The following is a 21,325-nucleotide window of genomic DNA, read 5'->3' as shown; positions in this document are numbered from 1 at the left end:
TTCCTGCAAGCTGCATCTCGACGGTTTGTATCGGAAGCCCCCCACCCTGACTGTTCATGCTGCATTGATTGTTCTTCTTCTTAACCTTTAGAAATGTCCCTGCATTCAATACTGAAAGTCGCTGCAAGATGTTTGTGGTAATAATCCCGGTAAAAGCTGTACAACTTGTGATTTATTTAAAATATAAGTATAACAGCTTAAGTTAGCTGTACTATTGTGGATTAAGGTTCCCAGTAGAAACGATTTTGATTTTCACATTTGATGTCGGAAGTGCAAAGATAAGTTTGCATTTCTGACGTATGTTTTAATGTAGAGATTGCGTCCTGCTGACTCTTCTTCTGATAAAGTTACTTATGTGTAGCAGTAGTGGGGCCCTCAACAGCGACCCCTTCTGTTCAGGAGAATTACTGCAGTATGTGTAATGCACAGGTGTAAACAGTCACTCCACTATTTTGGTGTAACAAGCGGCTTAAGCTTTCAAATGTGCAGCTTTTTTTCAGCCAAGTGAAAAGACTTTAATGTATTACTTAGTGACAAAACTTCAAACAAACTCTAACCAAAATAGTTCAGCAGCTGTCAAGAGACTGAAAAAAATAAAAAATAAGAAAGAAGCACAAGCTAACCCCCCCCAAAAAATGTCAACATGAGGCAGCATCTAAATTCTGGAAATGTTAAGGCAATGGATGGATGAAGGTCAAGCAAAAAGAAGAAGGAGCCAAAGCAAACTTTACAGTTTCGACATCTTCGACATAAAGGAGAAATGTATGTGGCAGAGGATGATTAAAAACAAAGTTGAGTGGATTGAAATTCCTGTTTATCCGTTTTCACAAACACAAGTAACATAAAACTACAACTGCGACTTGAAGAATTTCTTTTCAGTGCAAAAATCATCCAAAAATCATCTACTTGAGTTTGCAGTTATTAAATGCAGTTCAAACCCAATAAAAACAGCAAAATATCCCTTTTGTTGAATGCTAGCAGAAAGCTCTAAGCGAACAACAAACTTTTCCACTGTTAGCAGCTCGGGTTAGAAAGTCATGGTAGTCTTGGTGCTTATGTCATCTCTTGCCAATCATTCTGCCACCATGTCAATTTTTAACTCAATTCTCTAAATGCTCCCAAATAAGCATTTTGAACGTTGCACAGACTATGTGCTAGCTAGCCTGACTATGTCTTGATTACCTGACTCCGTCAGCATGGCACCAAATCAACAAATGCTTCCTTTTTTCCCTCAAAAAAAGAATCTCAAAGTTACACAATGTGACAAGATTAAAGCACATGATGGTTGTTTAAACTTGCGTCACAAGACAAAGACAAATGCTAACAGCAGCTTAGCAAGGGAGTCTTTACTTTGACAACAAATACGGTGCTTTTTTCCTACTGTTCCACAAAATCTTAACACACCCCTATAGATTATTAACAAAGCCAGCCTGTAGAGGTGTTGATTCTGCAATCTTACTGTCACCTTCTGAACTTTCTATTCAAGTAATTATCTAGTTATTTATCGCAGTCTGCTATGTGTTGCAATTTCAGTGAAAAGAAAAAAGGTGTATGTTGTGACATTACGCCATGTGAGCGTGGTTAAAAATTAATCAGAAAGCATCACAAGCCCGTCTAGACAGATGGCAAAACAGTATGTATGCTTTGAGCAATGCTTAAAATCTTTTTTTTTTTAAATAAATAAATAAATAATGCCCATACCTGGTGACAACATTCACAAAGAATATTTCCGTGAAGGAAGAAGCAACATTAGAGAGAACAGAAACGACAACAAGGCCTATTAACAAACAAAGGGGGAGCTCATGGTGGTGAAGGGCATACAGGTAGGTTAAGTCATTCATTCAGGAAGTGGCCAGAATGGAGTCTACCCCAGCTGAGGCCGGGTGTGGGGGTGGATGAAGGCCCGGGATAAAAGGTGAGCCGATGATGGATGAGAGGAAGTCGGGTTTGGAGTCGGTGCGCTGAGGTAAGACGTCGGCAAAAAAGAAGAAGAAGAAGAGGAGGGAAAAAAAATGGCTGGTAGACAGACATGCCACGACTGGACTGACGCTGCTTTATATTGTATGTGGCACATTGTATACAAAATGCATTCCTCTGCTCATTGACGTAATGGGCTGTTAAATCAGGGGCTGCGGTATCTAACACACCATGAAAGCTGCAGCCTCTCAGGGAAAAAACAAAACAAAAAAAAAACTCTTGTAACTTTGTTCTAAGTTGCAGTGTGTAACTCTTGGCTGATGGATGCAAACGGCGATTCTTTTAAACAGTCTGAAACCACAACTGAAACAGCCAGAGCGCTAAGATCAATGCTTTGGTATACAGCCATGTAAAAGTATCAACTATTTGTCATGTTAAAAGCCACAAATTTCAATGTATTTTGGGGGGAGAATTTATGTGCTAGACAAACACAAAGCAGCTCTTAATTTTGGAGTAGAAAGAAATGAAAAAAAAAGTATTTTCTTAGTGTAACTTGTGTTTGTATTCAATCCCATTTACCCCAATTAGAAGTCAACTGGTTAGTAAATAGAGCACATTTCTGTGAAATTTAATCTCAGTATGAGTCCAGCTGTTCTTTGAGGGACTCAGGTTTAGCAGAGAAAAACACAGAATCGTGAAAACAAGGTCTGAAAACCTGGACATCAACTTCCACTGGCAAGGAGAGCATTAAGGAGAGAAGTAGTCAAGAGGCCCTTAGTAACTTTTGGAAGAGATATAAAAATCTGGTTGCCAAAACAACTAGTAGTAGCAGCAACAAGAAAGCAAAATAAGGAGTTCCGTTTTCCACAAAGCATGTGGGAAGAAGACGTTCCGGTCAGAACTTTTTGGCCAACATGACTGATAGCTGTGCAAATTACATTGCGGCCCAAGCTGGTCAGAGATAGTGTTAACAACAGGGCGGAAAATCCTGGATCACGGAAGACTTGAGCCTGAGGTGGAGGTTCACCTTTTAGCAGAAGAATAAACCTAAGCATTCAAAAGCACATTCATGTGTTAGAATGTCAATGTCCAGACGTAAAATATAAACCTATAGCAAGACTTGAACATTGAACTTCATGAATGCCAACCAATCTGATTGATGTTAAGCTGTTTTGCATCTCTAGGTGTGCAGACCTGGTAGAGACAAGTGGTCCAAAACACTGGCTGAGGATAGACGAATACAAATGCATGCCAGACTTCAAAAATATTTTCTTACCCAATCGCTAACATTTGCCCATGACATATGCACTGCGCCAATTTGACGCTATGAAGCTTACCAAAAACTGCCTGCGCTGTAAACAACCAACCTCCACTGAAGGGAGAGAAGAGCCCAGCTGAACGAATGGCTGCTGATGTTAATTCAATATTTGGAAATGTGGCCAACATGGACTGATCATATTCATTCACTTCCTTTGCTGGAATTGCTAAAACTACAGGCAGATTACAATTCTAAAACAGCGCAGAAAATCAACATCGTTCACAACTGCTTCTGTTCGCTGGTTGGCCCGGTAGAAATTTTACCAGAGGAATCCACTTCAACGGGAAAAAGCCCAGACTGAGCTGTGAAGTGAGATTAGAACTGGGTGGAATAGGCGATGGCCAGGTTACAATTATGCACTAATGTACTTTGATCTGTCATAAAATACCAGCAAAATGCACCGAAACACGTTGTTTTGGTTACAAATCTAACAAACGTTTAGGAATTTTAAGGGGTATAAATACTTTTGCAACCCACTGTAATTGCTTTTATTTATAACAGCTTCAGAAAGATATTTAGTGCATCAGGTCGAGGTGTTTATGAGCGCTCGCTTAACCGACCAAAGATCCTCTTCCCGTCTCTTTTTCTCTGCCTCAAAGTTGAGCAGAGTTTGGCTCTAAGGTGCAGCCCAGCTCTGAACTCAGTGGGGGTAGCCCTGCATACACACAGAGACACAGCTGCTGTGAAGACAGCAAATATTACAGGGCCCTTTTTTTTTTCCAGCACCAGGCGAAGCGAGTGGGTGGGTGGTGATGTCGAGAGGGGGGGAGAGGGTGAACGAGGAGGAGAGTGAACAGTGGGGGCGGGCTAAAGGAGTGGAGATGAGGGGAGGGAAGGAAAAAGGGAGGGTTGAGTGTTGGAATGAACTCTCTCAGGCTTTGTGGTGCACGTTTCCCAAGGCCCCCGCCTGGCCCCTTTGATAAATGACACATGTCATTCTGTCAGCTTGTGACACTGCAGCTGGGAGGCCCGGTGATATATGGCTCTGCTGAAAAAGGAAATCAACTTTTTTCCCCTTCTCCCTCTCCCTCTCTCCTTCGGATTCTGTCCCCCTTCTTTCTTCTCCCCTCCCTCCATTCCCTCGGCCCGGGCTGAGTGCACGGCCTTTTTATATATAAGGATTTAGGTTTCCTCTGGTCCACTGAGCCCCCCTCCACACACACACACACAAAACGACAGACGAGCTCGCACGTAGACAGGTTGCGGCTGGTTTGTTCCCTCTTGCACGCACACACAGTCGCCGTGACGCAGCCCATTATGATCGCGTTCAAAGCCATAACCTGAGGAAAAGAGGGCAGCGCCACATAGGAGGTGGATCCGGGATTTATGGCAAAAAGCCGAGGAAGTAAACAAAGAGCACACTTTTTAATAGGCAAAAGGGAGGAGGGCAGAGGGTGGAGGGGGGGCTGGAGGGAGTGTGGAGAGATTCCGGTTGGGCAGGATGGCTGGTGTCTCCCACTGGGTCATCTGTCATCCATGTGTCTGACTGGAATAGGGGAAGCACACACACACGCACACTCACAGAGCTCTGGAAATGTCGAGCGTACACGCCCACAGACACACACTCGCGCTCCCACAGGAACTGGGATGGACTGAGAAAAGTATGCCACACACACAGCCAAACGAGCAGATACGGGATATGTACGTGAGCGGCTAAATATTCACACACTCGAGAAGGAACTTTTCAGAGCAAAATGCCTCCACTATCAATCTTGGAGCGGTGAAAGAGAGAGAGAGAGAGCGAAAGAGAGAGAAAGAAAGCAACACAAAGACACAGTGAGATTTTATTTCACAGGGGCAAATGAATCTAGCCAATGAGCTGCTCCCGTGAGGCCTGCCCTAACCCTCCCTTTCCTGGCAGATTAGCCTATCACGGCATCCTATTGACCTCTTCCACTCCGTGCACCGCCTACGCTACGGGTGAGCCAACATAAAGAAAATCTTTCCCTTTTTCTTTTTTTCTCCCTCCCATCTTGCTTACACACTTTCTTACTCTCAATAATCACATCCTGATTCTTCACCCTCCTCGCCTGCCCTCCCTTCATCTGTATCCCTTTCACTTTTCACCACTCCTCCCTCACCCTCTTGTTTCGCCCTCAACGGCTGACCTGTTATCAGCACACAGGAGCTTTAACGGTCAAAAGACGAGAAGAAAAGGAAAAAAAAAGAAGGAAAGAAAAGGAAGCACGAAGGACGGATGGCATCCACTAAACCGACTGACCTAACATTTTGGAGATTAAATATTTCCGTCATTTTCTGCTCAAGGTGGTCAGGTGGGAGAGAGAGAGTACGAGAAAAAGGGGAAAACAAAAAAGGGGAAAATAAAATCATGACAGTCCCATTGGCATAAAATTACAGCAATGAGGAGCAGGATTCATGCCATTCAGCAGCTTGCATACACAGGGTAATGAGTAAGAGTTCACCATGTGTTGCTATGGGGACCAGGGCTACTTTTACTGAAGGCGTGCAAAAGAGACAGAGACACAGAAAAGACAGGGAGGAGAGCTCTAGGAAGGATACAGAATAGCGAGGCAGGAGAAGTTTGTGATCTGACAGAGGGGGAGTTACCGGTAGCTAGTAACATGGGGGTGTAGAGGACGATACATGATAGTGAGAATAAAGTGTCTTTTAAAGAATCTGTAATCAGTGTGCAATATTAGTCTTTTTTTACTAGCCTGTGTAATTTTCTCATAAGTCCCAAATGCCAAAAAGATGAAAGATGTATGCGAAAACTCTCTGTTTTTGTGTTTTCCTAAACTGAATAAAGCATTCAGGAAATCAAAACTGTATTTACTGTGGAATTTACAAGTTCAAGTTAAATGTCTCAGATACTGACCTAAAGATGATCATATGCAATCCAGACCCATTAAAAACTGGGAAACAACCCTTTAGTCTGACAATTAATAGTCACCTAAGATGTAGATGCTAACTTTAGCATTGTTAGCACTTAACAATTAGCCAGTCTATCCTCACAGTGCTTACAACTCGTTTGTGTCTTGTCTCTTCATTTTGCCAGCAATTCTTTTGTCTTCAGAATTCCGAAGGTTGCCCTGTTGTGTTGCCGCTCACGACGAGCAATGCAACAGGGCAACTCAAGAACTTCTTCCTGTCTTAAAACACATACGCCGCACGAATTGACCGAGAAACCTAGTGCTTGGTTGTGCTTGTTCTCGACACATCAGCTGGGCAGAACGTTTTTCTCCGTTGGCATCAGAGAACTGTTCTGTGATTGGTCAGAAAATTTCAAATGGGTTTGGTCGTACAAAAAAAGAGAAAAGGAGTGATGTTTTTATTCTCGCTTTACCGTGGGAAGGTCTTCCCAGGAGTTCTGTCCTTGAGTTTGTTGTGAAGTATAAAATGTCCTGGCCGGAACAAACTACATTCCTGCCACCTCAAGTAAACAAAGATTTTTCTCAGTTTTTCCAGAGTATATGTAGAGCTATTTACTTCAAAATAAAGTGTCCCAGGTTGAAAGCACCAGCCATCCAGCCATACCACCTTACTTCACCTTTCAAATCAAACTAAAACTTTGTATTTGATTTGTTTTGAACTACAGATTACCAAATGTGATCCAAACTTATTAAAAACGACCAAACAGCCAATTATGTAAGGATCAGAAGAACTGGTCTAAAAACGATAATCATTTATTGCCTTTAGCAACATAAAGGAGCAACTCAAGAACTCCTTCCTTTCTCACATCAAAATAAGAGTTGTTAAATACAGAACATAACACGTTTCATAATAATAGCCTAAACTTTCATGCAGATAAAAGCTTCACTAGATGAGTATTGCTTAGACGAGAAATATTGTGGTACCCCATTACACGTACGGTAAAACGCATTTAAGGAAGAGCCACACTGTGGTACTTTCTGTGGAAATAAAGGAGAAAAACTACACTGTTTTGTGGCATGAAAACTGTTGAATTACCAGCATGCAGAAACCTCCCAGCTGTCAAACAAAGGTGTTATATATATATTTTTTTTAACATTATTTTTTTTTAGAAGGACCGTCTGAACTGGAATTTCACCGGATTTCTGCGGCAGGGCAGAGAAACAACAAAAGAGAGCAAACAAGGACCCGCGTAGACCAGACTGCGGCCACCTGGGGGTCACGACCTGCCCACGACCTCGTCAGACGAGTGCGCCGGCTGGAGGGTGCATGCAGGAGAGGCAGGGAGGGACAGGGGACCGCTGGCGGTGGGGGTCTCTCTCTGCTGCAGGGTGGACACATTTATAAATGCCATTGGGCCTTCACTGTGCTGTCACCAGCACCGGTGTAACAACTTTGTGTACGTACGTGTTTGTGAGTGTCTGTGTATTTGGCCTGAGATGAGTGTTGGGGGCGGGGGGCCGGGTGGGATGAACCGGGTCTGGTCGGAGCCCCCTCTCCCTCCCTCGTTAACAAGCTGCCTCTGTAACCCACAGGATATTGCTGTACACATGTAAACAACAGAGAGCGAACCCGCAGCGCCGCCGCCGCTGGAGGAGCATTCCTACCTCTGATGTCCTTTAAGCGCAAATAATGAAGCCACTGTGGCCATTTTGTTTTTGTTTAGTCTTTCCCCCGCATCCCCCCTTTTTTTTGGTGTAAAAAAAGTTGGACTTGAGTGGTTTGATTTTGCTACTTTTAATGACAGCTGGAGCAGAGGAGGAAGGAGGAAATGAAGGAAGCGATATGACAGAAGGGGCAGTGTGTGGCAGGCTGGATCCGCTGTTTGTATGGGCCGATTTCTTTTTGTTTTTTTTGGCCGGGAGTAGCCAAGGTCAGCTGATAAACACTACATTCACGAGTCAGGATTGCAGGATGGTGGACATTCTGAAAGCCACCACACACACACACACACACACCCCTCCACAAGTGCACATACAAATATCCCAAGCCCCATTCAGCCAGTCAGAACCCGGCATTCGCCTCAATTAATCACTGGAATTGTTACACCATGGTAATACAGAAAACAATCTCCATGATCACACGCACAAACAAAATTTCAAATTGCTATCATCCATCTCACCTGCCCCTGTTAAAAGCAGAGGAGTGGGTGGTGGGGGTGGGGGTGGGGAGGGAGCGAGGGTGGATGATGGCTGAACCATTCGTTGGCCTCCCTCTCCTCCACCCGCTCCGTTTCTGTTCTCCAGACCCAGCCGGCGAGTTGATGGTGAAAAATTAACGGCAGGCGGCCAAACAAGTAAAGGCACCGGGGCGAAGGGAAGTGGGGTGAGGTGGGGCGAGGGGGTTGAGTGGAGGAGGTGGCGGAGGGGGGATCAATGTGCGGCATCCGTGGCGGGAGCAGCTATGTAAAACACTCGCCTTAAGTCGGCTGCATCCGGTTAATATTTAATCCCTCCATCCATCTCCACAAAGAGCGTTTCCCTTTTCGCTTTAGCTGCCGTTTACTTTGATTACACAAAACGGTTCGGAAGGGGGTTGGCTGGGGTGGGGCGGGGGCAGATAAGAGAACACGGTGAGGTGATTTGCATGGGGATGGGAAAAAAAAAATATTCTCAGGTTTGATAATCGCTCGGAGCGGCATAATGCTGGAGTGAGACTGAATGGAGGCAGGCCTGAGGAAGGCATGAAATAAAAAGAGGAGAAGAAGAGGTGAGGAGGGGAGAGAAGGTGGGAGAAAAGGCCGGGAGAGATGATAGTTTTGTCATGATGAAAACGACCGTAGCTAAAGGAAAAAATATATATATAGAGAGAGAGAGAAATCTCTCAGAGGGTTTTTCTTATTTAAAACAAGTGATATGCAAATAAAGCAGAAGCAGGAAAACACACACACACACACACACACAAAACAGTGATATTATCTTCCCCGGTTATTTTTTTTGGCAAATGATTTCTAGGGAGAAAAAAAAAATCCAAAAGTCTAACTCCCAAGTGAACATGCAAATCCATCTGTGTGTTCCTGGGGAGCTTTTTTTTTTTTTTTTTTTTTTACTCGCTCACTCTCATGTTGCTTTTTAAGCGTTGCTGTTTTTGCTTCCTCCTTCAGCCGATTGAAGCCTTCCCCGTGTTTACTCTGCGGCAGCAGTGAAAACTGCATTCATTACAGAGTCTGAGCAATAAGTACAGAGTCAACGGCATGACACATCACCATAGAATCAGTAAACATGATGGTAAATTCCATACTGTATGTAGAAAATATAGGCTCTCCCTCTTTATTCCTCATGCCTGCAGGAATCAATGTCCCGCTGACTTAACCATTTCCGCTAAGCTTTCCAATCAAAGAAAAAAGTACAACTGCATACTAAAGACCCTCATAAACTGAGACAAGTGGGTAGGCAGATGCCAAATAAATTAGCGTTTCACTTTCTTGTAGTAAAACCATGAGACAGTTGACTAGAAATTCACCGATCACTCGACCAGACGTCGGAATCAGACAGATTTTCTGTTTATTGAAGATCAACAGATCAAATGTGGAAATACCTACCATACTTTAACTCACTATTGGATTAAAAATATTAGCCTCTTTCAAAGAACCTGTGGTGTATTTTTTCTCTTTTAAGGGTTACAAAGTTAGACCACAATAGGTGTCGCAGGGAAAAGGCTTGATTGAAGCATCTTTGCTGTCGATACTCAACAGCACATTTGTCAGTTGGTAGCTTTGCCAAAGTGAGCCATCAAGATGTGCAAAAAGTTTGCAAAAGCATGTCCATCAACTTGTTCGATGAAAGCCAGTGAACAGAGGGGGAACCAACAACTCAAATCAGTAAGTCTGTAGACGGTACTTTGCAAGGCAAGTGCAGCACATATCATGCACGAAATGGATCCAAGCACTCATACAAGCACAACCAGAGATGAAATGAGGCTTGTTAAACCGCCATGTCTGAGAGAGCTGAAAGATTTATATTCAAAATAGCTGGTGTAAGGCAAGGTACTGCTTCTTGGGTCACCAGTTCTGTCTATTTAGGTTGCAAAGCAGGAAGTATTTAGCAAGCAGTAATACCAGCACCCTGGTCGTCAACAGATGTACAATAATCGTGATCCTGGGTGCTACCATCGATCAAGAGATGGGGAAACTGAGAATCCGAGTGTTATTTCTCTCACAAGTCGACAGCTGGACCTAGGAAAGGGGGTGGGGTGGCGCACTAGAGGGACGGAGGGACGTGTGAGTGAGTCCGGAGGGGCGCTCGGCCGGCCAGGCAGTAATTCTTAATTGACACCTGTCAGGATAATGGCGGCAGTCGCAGCTGTTGTGGAAGAATTTGTCCATCGTCCCGTTCATCTGTCAGCTTAAATATCCTTCCTAAAAGCCTCACCCCACCACTCCTCCTTCCCACGCAAAAACAAAAACAAAAACAAAAACAAAAACACCACACCAAGATCGTCATTTAGCCGGTACTCCCGAGCACCTTGACATCATGAAAACCAGATTTTACTCATCGCTTAGTGTTACCAAAACATTGCTTGGATAATCTGTTATTTGCAGGGAAAAGCAGCTTAAAACTCAAAAGACCGCCCAGCGGAAACTCCCTCTCTATCTCGCCTCGACTTCTGCCTGATGAGACACAGGAGGGAACGGGAAGTGTTTTGCCGTAAACGAAAAGCTCAAAAGTAAAGTTTCTCTTTGGTTCCGAGGGAAGAGAAAGGCGCATGAGAGGCAGGAAAGCGCGAAAGAACGCGGAGAGGGAGCGCTACGAAACGGGAGACACGTGAAAAAGATGGAGAGGCAGAGATGTGAGGAGGATCCGAAGTAGAAGAAGAAGAAGAAGAAGAAGTGGGGGAAGGGAGGGGTAAACAGGGGTATGGTGTCCCTGGATAGGGCTTTGGTTCTTCTGTAGAGGGCCCCGTCTCGTTTGTCTTGTTTGTTTGTTGGCATCAAAGGGCTGCCTCTCACTCCCCCTGCTAACTGATGTAATGAGTGGGTAAGCTACATGTTTTTTGGGGGGGGTTTTTCCGGGCTTTTTTCAAGCGCCGAGGAACTCAGATACTTATTAGACAAAATATTCTGTAATTGCTCATCTTTTATTGATAGTAGTAACATGTTAAATTTGGCTCTGGCAGACTTTCTCGCAGCCTCTTGAGGAGGCACGGCGCTGATCAAGAAAGCAAATTTACCCACAGCTAATGTAATACTTTACTTAAGAAAATTTGAGATATCAATTTTTGAGCCTTAAATGTTGCATGACTAGTTCTCGCGAACATTTCCCCTCTTATCTTCCTCATATCTCCAACTATGTGCCAGACGAGGAAGGAAAGAAAAAAAAAAAACATATCAACAGTTTTCTATTAATGAGCTCTTAAGTCTTACATCCCCGCTGTGGACCCTTAACAAAATGTAATTACTCAGCACAACACCACTATTACATCGTAATTAAGCACACTTCATGGAGAGCTGATAACAGTGACAGGAAGCAATTTATCAAAGCTTTTTTTTTCACTCCTTATCGGGATTTCTCAACAAAAAAAAACAAAAAAAGTTCAGAGAAGAGTTTGTTTCTGCTGCTGCAATATTTTTAAAAAACGGAAAGAGGGGAAAAAAATACTTTATTTGGGTGGAAATTGTTTTTCTACGGCAGTCAGCAGTAAGACTGCTTGTCAACCCCAGTCCCAGAGGGCTGCTTTCTATCTGTTTCAGACTTGATTTTCTCAGACTTGGATTTCTTTTCTTTTTTTTTCTTTTTTCCTTTTCAGATCCCATGACTTGCTGCTGTTTTTATGTGCTGCAAGGCAGGCAACAAAGCACATCTGGCTGCTTTAATGATATGATTTCCCATCATACTAAGCCACCTCCATTATGACCTCCCACAGAGACATGCTGGCTGCACTTAAGCACTAGGTATAGGTGTGTGTCTGTGAGTGTGCGAGTGTCTGACGGTGTTTATGGTTCACGGTGTGCATGTGTGTTTTTAAAGTGCGGCGAGGGGCAACAGACTGCGAGCGGTGGCGGGAGCGTGCCCGCCCGGGGGGGGAAAGGATTTTTAGTGAGAACACCCCGAAAAAGAATTGTAAAGGAATAGAAAAAGAAAAAAAGACAAAATCTGGTGTTAAGATGAAAAAGTGAAAACTAAAGTGAACGGAGAAACCTCAAGATTAGCTGTTTTTCCCGTTTGATTATTTATCTATGCTGACTTTGGGTTAGAATGAAAAAAGCAAGCCTTAGAGTGAGACACGGGCCGATTACCGATAAAATAAAGTTTGTGAAAAATCACTAACATTTTTCAACATGCCATAACTTCGAGGAGGAAGTGCAGGAGTTTTCTCCCTGTCTCTGTAGGTTTCCAGTTGTGTCATCCTCCATCTTTGGATGATGAATTGAAAAGTCCTCTGAGGTTTAAAAGCTTGGGATGGGTGAAGATAGCAACAAAACTGCATCGTTGACTCCCCCCCCCTTTTTTTTTTTCTTTGAATCTACAAGATCAGCTGCCTCACAGAAAAGTGTGATAAAATGTCACACATTATATGACATTTTATCTGCAACAATTGGGATTGGAAGGACTAAAGAACAATGCATCATTTAAGTGTAATTACACATAAACAGGGTGAACTTTGTGGCAATGAAGGCCACACATTTGCTATAAATGCCGCCTCTGAGATACATCTGAAAGCTGATCACCATTCGCCAAGGCAATGTTCTTGAAATCTTTCGCTAGTAGCCGCGCTGCATGTAATAGCCTTAATTTAGTGGTTTGCTAACAAGAAAAGCTCCGACAAATGTTAACTGAAGTGGCCTGTTATCAACTAAAAGCGAGGTTCTAGAAAGTTAGCTTTGATTTTTCCATTACGTCATTCCTAAAGTTCAAAATCCTGCTAATGAGATGTCAGCGTGAAGTTTTCCTCGAACTGGACGGAGCAGTAATCGCCTCCTTTCCGTTGTCGAAAGGAGGCGACAACGGAACCATATTTGGTGGGAAAGAATCCGTCGTTTGTCACTTCTGCTAACATCCGACAAGACACGAGCTACATATCTGTAAAGCAGCGGAATGCAGGCCTGTGGCCTTTAAACATCAAGGTAACAATGAGTGTATTATATTATGACTTTAATAAGCACTATGTTATATTATTTAAGCAGGTGTAAAAACAATTTGCTTCAAATAAAATCTTTGTGTAAGTGCTGTGATACTGTGATAATTTTACTCAAGGTTGACACACAGCCATGATCTCATTCTAGTCCACGGCTTGCAAAGGCACATGTGGTTACTTGAGGCATTAAAAAGGAGCAAGCTGAGCGTGTTTGACCTCCGACCTCCCAGAATCCCAGATGTAAATTTAAACTATCGTTTTCAGAGGCCGGTGCAGGAGCAAAAAAAAAAAAAAAAAAAAGGCTATTGACCAGGTCAGCTGAAGCCCACCTGCTAACTACAGCGCCGCAAGCTCTCGCTGTGCCAAACACACACACACACACACACACGCCCACCCACGTATACACTCAGAGGGTACCGGAAGCCTACAAACAGAACAGGCAGCAGGGGGATCAATAGGTGCTCCCAGTTTTTTCAAGGCTTTTGATAGGAAATGGCTAAAAATATGCTAGACGAGAAAAAAACCCTGACCCTGTTCCAGCTCGTTTTCCTGCTCCAATGAGGCGGCGGCGGCGGCGGTGGTAGTGGTGGTTGGAGGCAGGAGGGGGGAGGGCGAGGATGAGAAGCGAAGGCTGGCCGTGCTAAAGAGGATGACTAAGTTGGCGTGGTCACCGCTGCGCTCGTTTGAGTTATTCATTCCAGGAAAGCTGACACCGGTCAGCACTGAGGCACACACACTCGTGGTCTCGGCTGTTTCTGCTTCTTTCACACACACCCCCACATATGCGCACACTTTTCCTCTCTTTTTTTTAATTCTGGCATAACTCAAACACCAACAGTTGACTCAGACACTGTGAAGCCTTTGAAATTGTAAGTCCCTGCAGATTCCTTTTCAGATGGTTACAGGAAGTAGTTGGTCAAATAAAAAAAAAAGCTAAACAAAAACAGGTATTTAGAGGGATTAAATCAGAAAGGTGGTGTGTGTGTGTGTGTATAGGGTGGGTGGGCATAAATCTCTACCTGCTGATTATTTTGAGGGGAGGACTATAACATAACAGCGTCGTCAACCGGGAGCACAAAGGTCGCCATGTAATCTGATCCGCCCCGAACATGCAAAATCATTAATCCCTGGGCACTGCGATTCTCCGGGTCGGAATAAACCGGAGGCCTTCAGCGAGCTGGCTGGAGAGAGGGAGCTTGTGCGTGTGTGTGTTCAGCTGAAGAACATGGAAACTGTTTTGATTTACAAGCAACACATGTGAAAAACGTAAACGCTCCCCCACAGGATGTCTAGAACTTTAAGAAAAAAAAAAACAACAACATAAAACACAACTCTTAGGATCGCTTTGGCGAGCTGATACACCAAGCGGCCTGTGCCGTGTCATTGACAAATAATAATATCAATAAATATGGAAAACGTCCACGATGGCGATTTAGAGGAACTTTTCGAGGGGGGAATTTTTGTGGAAATCGACGCGGCATTTAAAGAAAGAAAAAACAAAATCGTATCTAACGTGCAAACAGGAAAAAGGGTCGGGACATGTCGGAGCAGGTCCGGGTTCTCTTATTACGACCTTATGAGAACGGTGGGAGTAAAAGACGGGTGGGGGGCACGCCGAGGTCATTAACTGGCATTGTCTCCTGACGTGATTAGTCAGGTAGCAAAGTCCATTTGTCACCTGCACTGGTAAATTGAGTCGGTGCTGCACTAGGGGCTACGGGGACTGTATAATATCAACTTGATTTCATCAAGGCAGCTGCGGACTTGACACCTTACTGAATTTGTCAGCATTAATCGTTAGGGCCTGTCACAAATCCATCAGCTCCGCAGATAATTAGGGCTCTCTCTAATGAAGCCAACAGGAAGCAACCTTACATCCAACAACACCCCCCCCCCTCCAAACACACACACACACACAGATCCCTCTACTTCCCTCCGTCTCAGCAGCACCACAAGCACCCCTTATCCACCCTCCAAGCTGAACACACACACACACCCCTACACACACGCTTGTCTGTCTTATAATTAACCAGCGTGTTTCAAAAGACGAAGCAGCGACTATCTGATCCGAGCCGTTCCGAGAACCGCCTCGGATGAAAGGCAGAGCCACTCCTTTTTCCGTCCTCCGCTCGTCCCTCGTCTTCGCCGCCTCACAGACAAAGTGGTTCGCCGGAGAGGGAGGGAAAGACCGAGGGGAGGGGAAGGAGGGACGGCCGCAAGGTGTCACGCGGAGCAGGAGGACGACACTTCCGGGATCGGAGGGTCACAGAGGTAACGGAATGCGTTCGGTAAAAACCTGCGACTGGATCCGGCGAAAACGAAAGGCCCCACATGTTGGTTTGTGTCGCCTTCCTTTAACTCCAAGGCGTTGAGACACAAACCCTGAATGTTTCAAAAAGTTTTGTAAAAAATATAGATTTCTTCAAAAAAAAAAAAAAAGTGATGCAAATTTCTTGTTATTTGATATTTAGTAAGAAACTATATTTGAGTTGTAGAGAAAACGCAGAAAAACATAGTGTAGTAAATGTATCTACTCATAAAAGTTTCATCAACTTGACAGTAAAATGTTAAAAATCTTTTCTGTATGTAAATACCAACATAATATTATTTAGGTAGGTGTGAAATTTATAGAAATCGGCACCGAAACTCTTTTTTTGTTTGTTTCTTTCTTTAAATCATGTGACGTGTGATTTTCGCCACTGATAGCAGTTTGAGATGTGGCACACAGGGAGGAAGCTACAGGTCAGTGGCAGCTCCCAGTAGAGCATCAGGCCAAACTACAGAGTGTGTGTGTGCGTGTGTGTGTGTGTGTGTGTGGGAGTGTCGGGGTGTGTGTGTGAAGTACAAGTGGAAGTCCTTATCTGGACTCTCGTTTTCCTGGGAGAACGGAGGAAGACCCTCCGTTTGATCGACCGTCACGAGTCGTGATGTTCGCGGCTCCCGGCGGACGCTCAGCTGGATCGGTGGCGTTTGTGTGTGCGTTTTCGAGGTGAGGAAAAGAAGAGGGCGGGGAGGTCACGGCAGTGTCATGTCACGTACGCCTCCCTCTTCATAACCCTCGAAAAAAAAACGCACGGAAAAGCACAGTGAGCCCTGGAAGTGGAAATCCGAATCCCCCCGCTTCCCAGTGTGGCCCGGCGATTCCAGGAAGACTGTTCGGTTGGAGAATCGTCTCCATCTCACAGTCCCTCTCTTCCTCCTCCTCCTCCTCGTCAACATCATCACAATGATAAAACCCGCTGAGTTCAAAGTCCTCGGCAGCCGGGCCTCCCGTTCGACCTGCTCTGCACCTCATATTAAAAAAAATAAAAAAATCTCTTTAAAATTCTGTAACTGTCTTTTGTTCGCTGCAGTTGTTAATGCCTAACTTCAAAGGCTCAGCCTCATTAGCACAGAGGTAGAAAAGCCCCTGTCACTCATTTACATTTGTTTAAAGGCTGCAGAGGGGGTGGGTGGGGGTGATGGTTGGTGGTGGTGGGGGGGTTCAGATCCAAATCCAAACTAGTACATGTCAACCTTGTGGGGTCCTTTTTTCCCCAATAACTGCTTCTGTCAGCTGGTCACTTTGCTAAACATCACAGCATACGGGTATATCTGCTCTAGAGGGGAGCGTGGGATAAATCCGGAAGAGAAATTTCTTATTTGTGTCTGGAAAGAAAAAAAAATAAAAAATAGACGTAGTGCATACACCCTACTGTACAATGTGCTGGCCAATCACAGGAGAGAAAGAATGATTCCACTTAGAAGCACCAACACAACGCCACAGGAGATCTTTCCTACCTGTGGCCATCAAAGTGCAGAACCACGACCACAACAGACTCCAATGTTATTTTCTTTTATTTTTGTACACACGTGCCACCTTCAGATTCATCTAATGTTGCGTTAACTGAGATCGCACCTCAGTGATTTACACTGATACTTTTTCTACTGCTTTTCTATTTTAATATTTTTGTTGTTGTTTCTGTCCCCCAAATTACAAATATTCACATGAACAGAGCGACTGTAGCAAAATTATTTCACTCTGTGGTTCAGTTAGTAGTCCTACGCTTACACATGCACGTCAAAATAAACCAGCTGATGCTTCTGGCCCTCTTTTTTTAGACTAAATTCCCAACTTTATCGAATTGTTTTGACCTAAATAAAAAATAAATAAATAATAAAATGCATGCAATAATAATAATAATGATGACGATAAAACAGAAGGGCTTCACGTGGGTCTGGTTGGCCAACGCTGCAGTCTTCACGGAGGGGATTTATTGATGTTTATCGGGGATGAACAGATCAAAGAGTGCCACATGACAGGCGATCAATCACGCATCAAATCAAGGATGGCAATCTTCTAATAAAACCAAAAAGAGAGAGAGAGAGGGGGGGCAAAAACCGACTCTCTGTGTCAATTATTCATCATTACTCACTCACTCTCAAAACCTCTAAACTCTCCTCCCCCGCTTTTACCCCCACAACAACATACCATTTAGTTTATCTCACTATTCTTAAAAGTTTCCAGTCGGGAGAAAAAGTGGCCGGATCCGTGCGTCTTTTGCGCAGTTTGGGTCACTTTATCCAAACTAATGTGAGTCACGGGTGACAAGACGGAAGGATTAGAAATGTGTTGTGTTTTCTTTTTTTTTTTTTTTTTGTTTGATTTTTTAAAAAAAAAAACAACTGATAACCTACTAAAACGTGGAAACAAAAATGAAAAGTGACATGTTTCAGAAAGAGGAAACGTTTAGAAGGGAAGGAGCGGGCTGTACCTGCTGATCGCCGCGGCTCTTGCTGCTTTCTCCTCGGCATAGTGACCGTCACCTTCCACGGAGCTTCTCATGCAGGTATATTTATTTAATTTATGTATTAAAAAAAAAAGAAGAGTCAAAGTCTGATCAGATTTGAGGAATCATCCCTTTTCTGAGGCTCAAAAAAAGAAAAAAAAAAGCGCCAGGCTTCTCGTTTCTCTGCTGGATGTGGATGATGGCTGGTGGTCGGCTTCAGCGAAACTGAGGGTTCGGCCAGCTCCCGAAACCTCCGTGTCCATCAAATATCATCTTCCTTCATTTCTCTCCTTGGCCGGCAATAAAAAAAAAATTAAACAATTACAGTGTTAATAATAAGAAACAAAAATAAAGCACCAAAAAATAAAAATAAGTTTTCAGTTCACTCCTTTTTTTTGTGTGTGCAAAAAATAAATCCCCCTATAATAATCTCTAGTCCCGGTTGAAGGGGAGGGGGAGAGAGATAGTTTTGCTGCGCCTTTTTACGCACGCCAAAACTATATATATATATATATATATTTATTTTTTTTTTTTTTTAAAAAAAGGTGATTTCACCAAACAAATAAGGTCCGATGTGAGGGAGCAGTCTCCACTCCTGCTCCCGTTTCCTTCTTTTCTTTACCCAGACTCCTAAAAAGAAAGGAAGAAAGCAGACAGAGAGCAAGGCGTTAAGATGGGTTCATGTCAACCCCGTCCCCTGCACACCACCTCAGCCCGGATCCAGCGTCAGCCGTCCGGCGGAGACTTTTCCCTTCCCCTCCTCTCCCATTTGAGAGAAAAAGAAGAAGGGAAAAGAGAAACAGGGGAACAATAAACTGAGACATGCACTCTCGTTTCTCTCGTACTTACGCTTTTAAGAGTGGTGCGAATAATTTCCACGCCTCATCTCGGACAGAGTCGGTGTGGCTTTTCTTTATTTTAAGGATCTCAGCTTCATGCGGTGAAGAGACGCATCCGAGCTTCGCTCCCCCCCCCCACCCCCAAAATATATATATATATATCTGTATATATATATATATGTAAAAAATAAAACACTCGGATCAGATCCGATCTGATCGGATCACATCGACAGGAGAAAAAAAGAAACCGTATGCGTCTTTTAGAAAGAAGAAGAAGAAGAAGGAAACTCCAGGGGACTGATCCGAGGTCGCTCTCCCGAAAGGAGAGGAGGTGGGAAAAAATGGGGGAAACGCGGTGGATCTGGAAGCTGTTTCAGACAGTCTCAACTGATAGACAGACGCATCGAGTGGCTTTTCCTGCTACAGTTTTTACTCCTCCCCTCTCCGCAAGCGTCACCCCTGACAGAGGAGCCTACCTGTCAATCTTTTTAATTGTCTTGTTTTCTCTCTCTCTCTCTCTCTCTTTCCCTCCCTCTCTCTCTTTCTCTGTCTCCTCTTGCTTTAAAAACACTAAACCTCCGTTTTAGAGACAAATGGAAGTCTTTTGGTACCCAAACTTACATCCAGGCAGGGGTGCGTCCAGAAAGTTTGGAAAAGGGGCAGACAGAATGGGGGAGGCACCCGAAAAAATAGGAATTTTATATATATATATATATATATATATATATATATATATATATATATATATATATATATATATATATATAAATGTTGCAACTCATTCAAACTTATCTCTTAAAACCATAGACGCAAGCAAACTCAACAACACTGTCTGGACAGGGGGTGGGGGTGAACAACTTTATTGTGCTTGGGGGTGGGGGGGGTGCTACCGGAGATTCATGGAGGTGTTCTCATCTTGTCCTGCCAGCTGTGTTATCACCTGACTTATGCTTATAAACTGTGTTTGTTTTTTATTCTTTTTCTTTGTTTTAAATTGTTCTAAGAAATTTCGGATTGCTAAATTCTTTTGTATCACTGGGAAGTTTTGACGAGGTAGGGGGGATGAGATGGAACCCCTAAAAATCTAAAGCAGTAATACAATTTAGATAACGCTCTGCTGCGATAACTGCCAGAATAAATATGCTACAACTATTTCAAACATGTCTTTTCCTAGTTTAAATTCACATTTAGAAAATTTACTATGCGTAAAAGACGGTCTGGAGAATGGCTGCCAGATCATTTATAAGGATTTTTAGGCCAAACAGCATCCAATATGGAGGCTATAAAACACTAAGAAAGTTGGAGAAATGAATCAGCTATTAGCAGTCCTAATGGTTTACATCTATGGTTAATACAAATAATATTTAGTTGTTAATGTTTTAAAAAGATGCTTCAATGTTGTGGGTGAAATATGAGATTTGCGCTAGCTCCGAAATCCTCGTCACCAAGCATTCAAGGGGTTGAGAAAGCATATGCTAACACATCAAAACATCTGATTTTTGTTATATAGAGTTAAAAACGTAGCTAAATGTATTGGGTTTTACTTTAAAGTGTAGCCCTAAATCAACCATGTTTTTCAGCACAGTCTAAAGAGGTAATTTAGTTTTCTATGTTTTTGTTACTGTGCAAATGTTGACATTTTCATGTTTAATTCTGCATTGTTTTTGTCTAAAACCGTCTCAGGAGTGGCCTCCTGAGGTCAGACTGTGGCTAATGAGTTTAATTCTACCATTTGTTTAAACCAGTGCTCATGCTAGCTCTCGCCGCTTATTCTCCACAAAGAAGAGCTGCAGCTGAATTGCAGAACGTTGTCCATAAAAGTCTTCAACACAGAAAAAGTCACTAGATTTGTCACTTGTTGGTCTTTGATTAAAAAGTCACTAGAGGTGTCTGGAAAGTCACAAAATAGTGACAAAGTTTATAAATTAGCATCAGTGCTAACTGCACTTACCCTCCATCTTGCCCCTCAAGTCTCATTTGGCTCCGCCCACTTTCTGGAATTATTTCTTTCTACATTTGTTGGAGCAGAGTCTATGGTTTCACATGGGAGGGTGGTTACACTTTGATATTTGTGGTAACATATTGATAGCACTTCTGCAATTTCATTGTTCCTTCTTCTTGCATACACATTCCACCATCATTTTGCCGGACTTCCGAGAGAGAGAGAGAGAGAGAGAGAGAGAGAGAGAGAGAGAGAGAGAGAGAGAGAGAGAGAGAGAGAGAGAGAGAGAGAGAGACAACAACCCCGTTGCTTCCAGAAAAAAAAGATCAGATGACAGCAAAATGAAAACATGCAAATTCCACGAATCGCCAGTGAGAAAGCTCTGGTTTACAGGTGTACCCACACAAACTGACGATCAGACAGGCAAAACTGGAATTGCATATTCTTTTATTATTATTTTAGATGTTACAATGAATTTGTGGAGGATGTGTGTGTGTGGAGGGGAGACGTTGGGATTTGTGTGGATTGATCCGTTTCACCTTTGCATGTACTAGGAAGTGAATGCTGTGTGTGTGTC

The 21,325-nt window shown here is 43.4% G+C and overlaps 1 protein-coding gene across 1 annotated transcript in view; it reads right to left on the bottom strand.

The window, feature by feature from the left end:
* The window catches only part of tshz1 (teashirt zinc finger homeobox 1), a 45,287-nt gene extending 25,966 nt beyond the window's left edge, over window positions 1-19,321 (bottom strand). The window contains exons 1-2 of the mRNA XM_023330606.1: window positions 18,817-19,321; window positions 17,953-18,597 (exon numbers count right to left, since the gene is read on the bottom strand). Coding sequence (XP_023186374.1) covers window positions 17,953-17,992 — 40 coding nt within the window. The 5' untranslated portion in view covers window positions 17,993-18,597; window positions 18,817-19,321. The remainder of the gene's footprint in view (window positions 1-17,952; window positions 18,598-18,816) is intronic.
* Between the last annotated feature and the right edge of the window lie 2,004 nt (window positions 19,322-21,325).

Source organism: Xiphophorus maculatus, chromosome 3 (genome assembly GCF_002775205.1).
Source record: "Xiphophorus maculatus strain JP 163 A chromosome 3, X_maculatus-5.0-male, whole genome shotgun sequence".
Lineage (NCBI taxonomy): Eukaryota > Metazoa > Chordata > Actinopteri > Cyprinodontiformes > Poeciliidae > Xiphophorus > Xiphophorus maculatus.
This window is presented reverse-complemented; position numbering and strand designations above follow the sequence as displayed.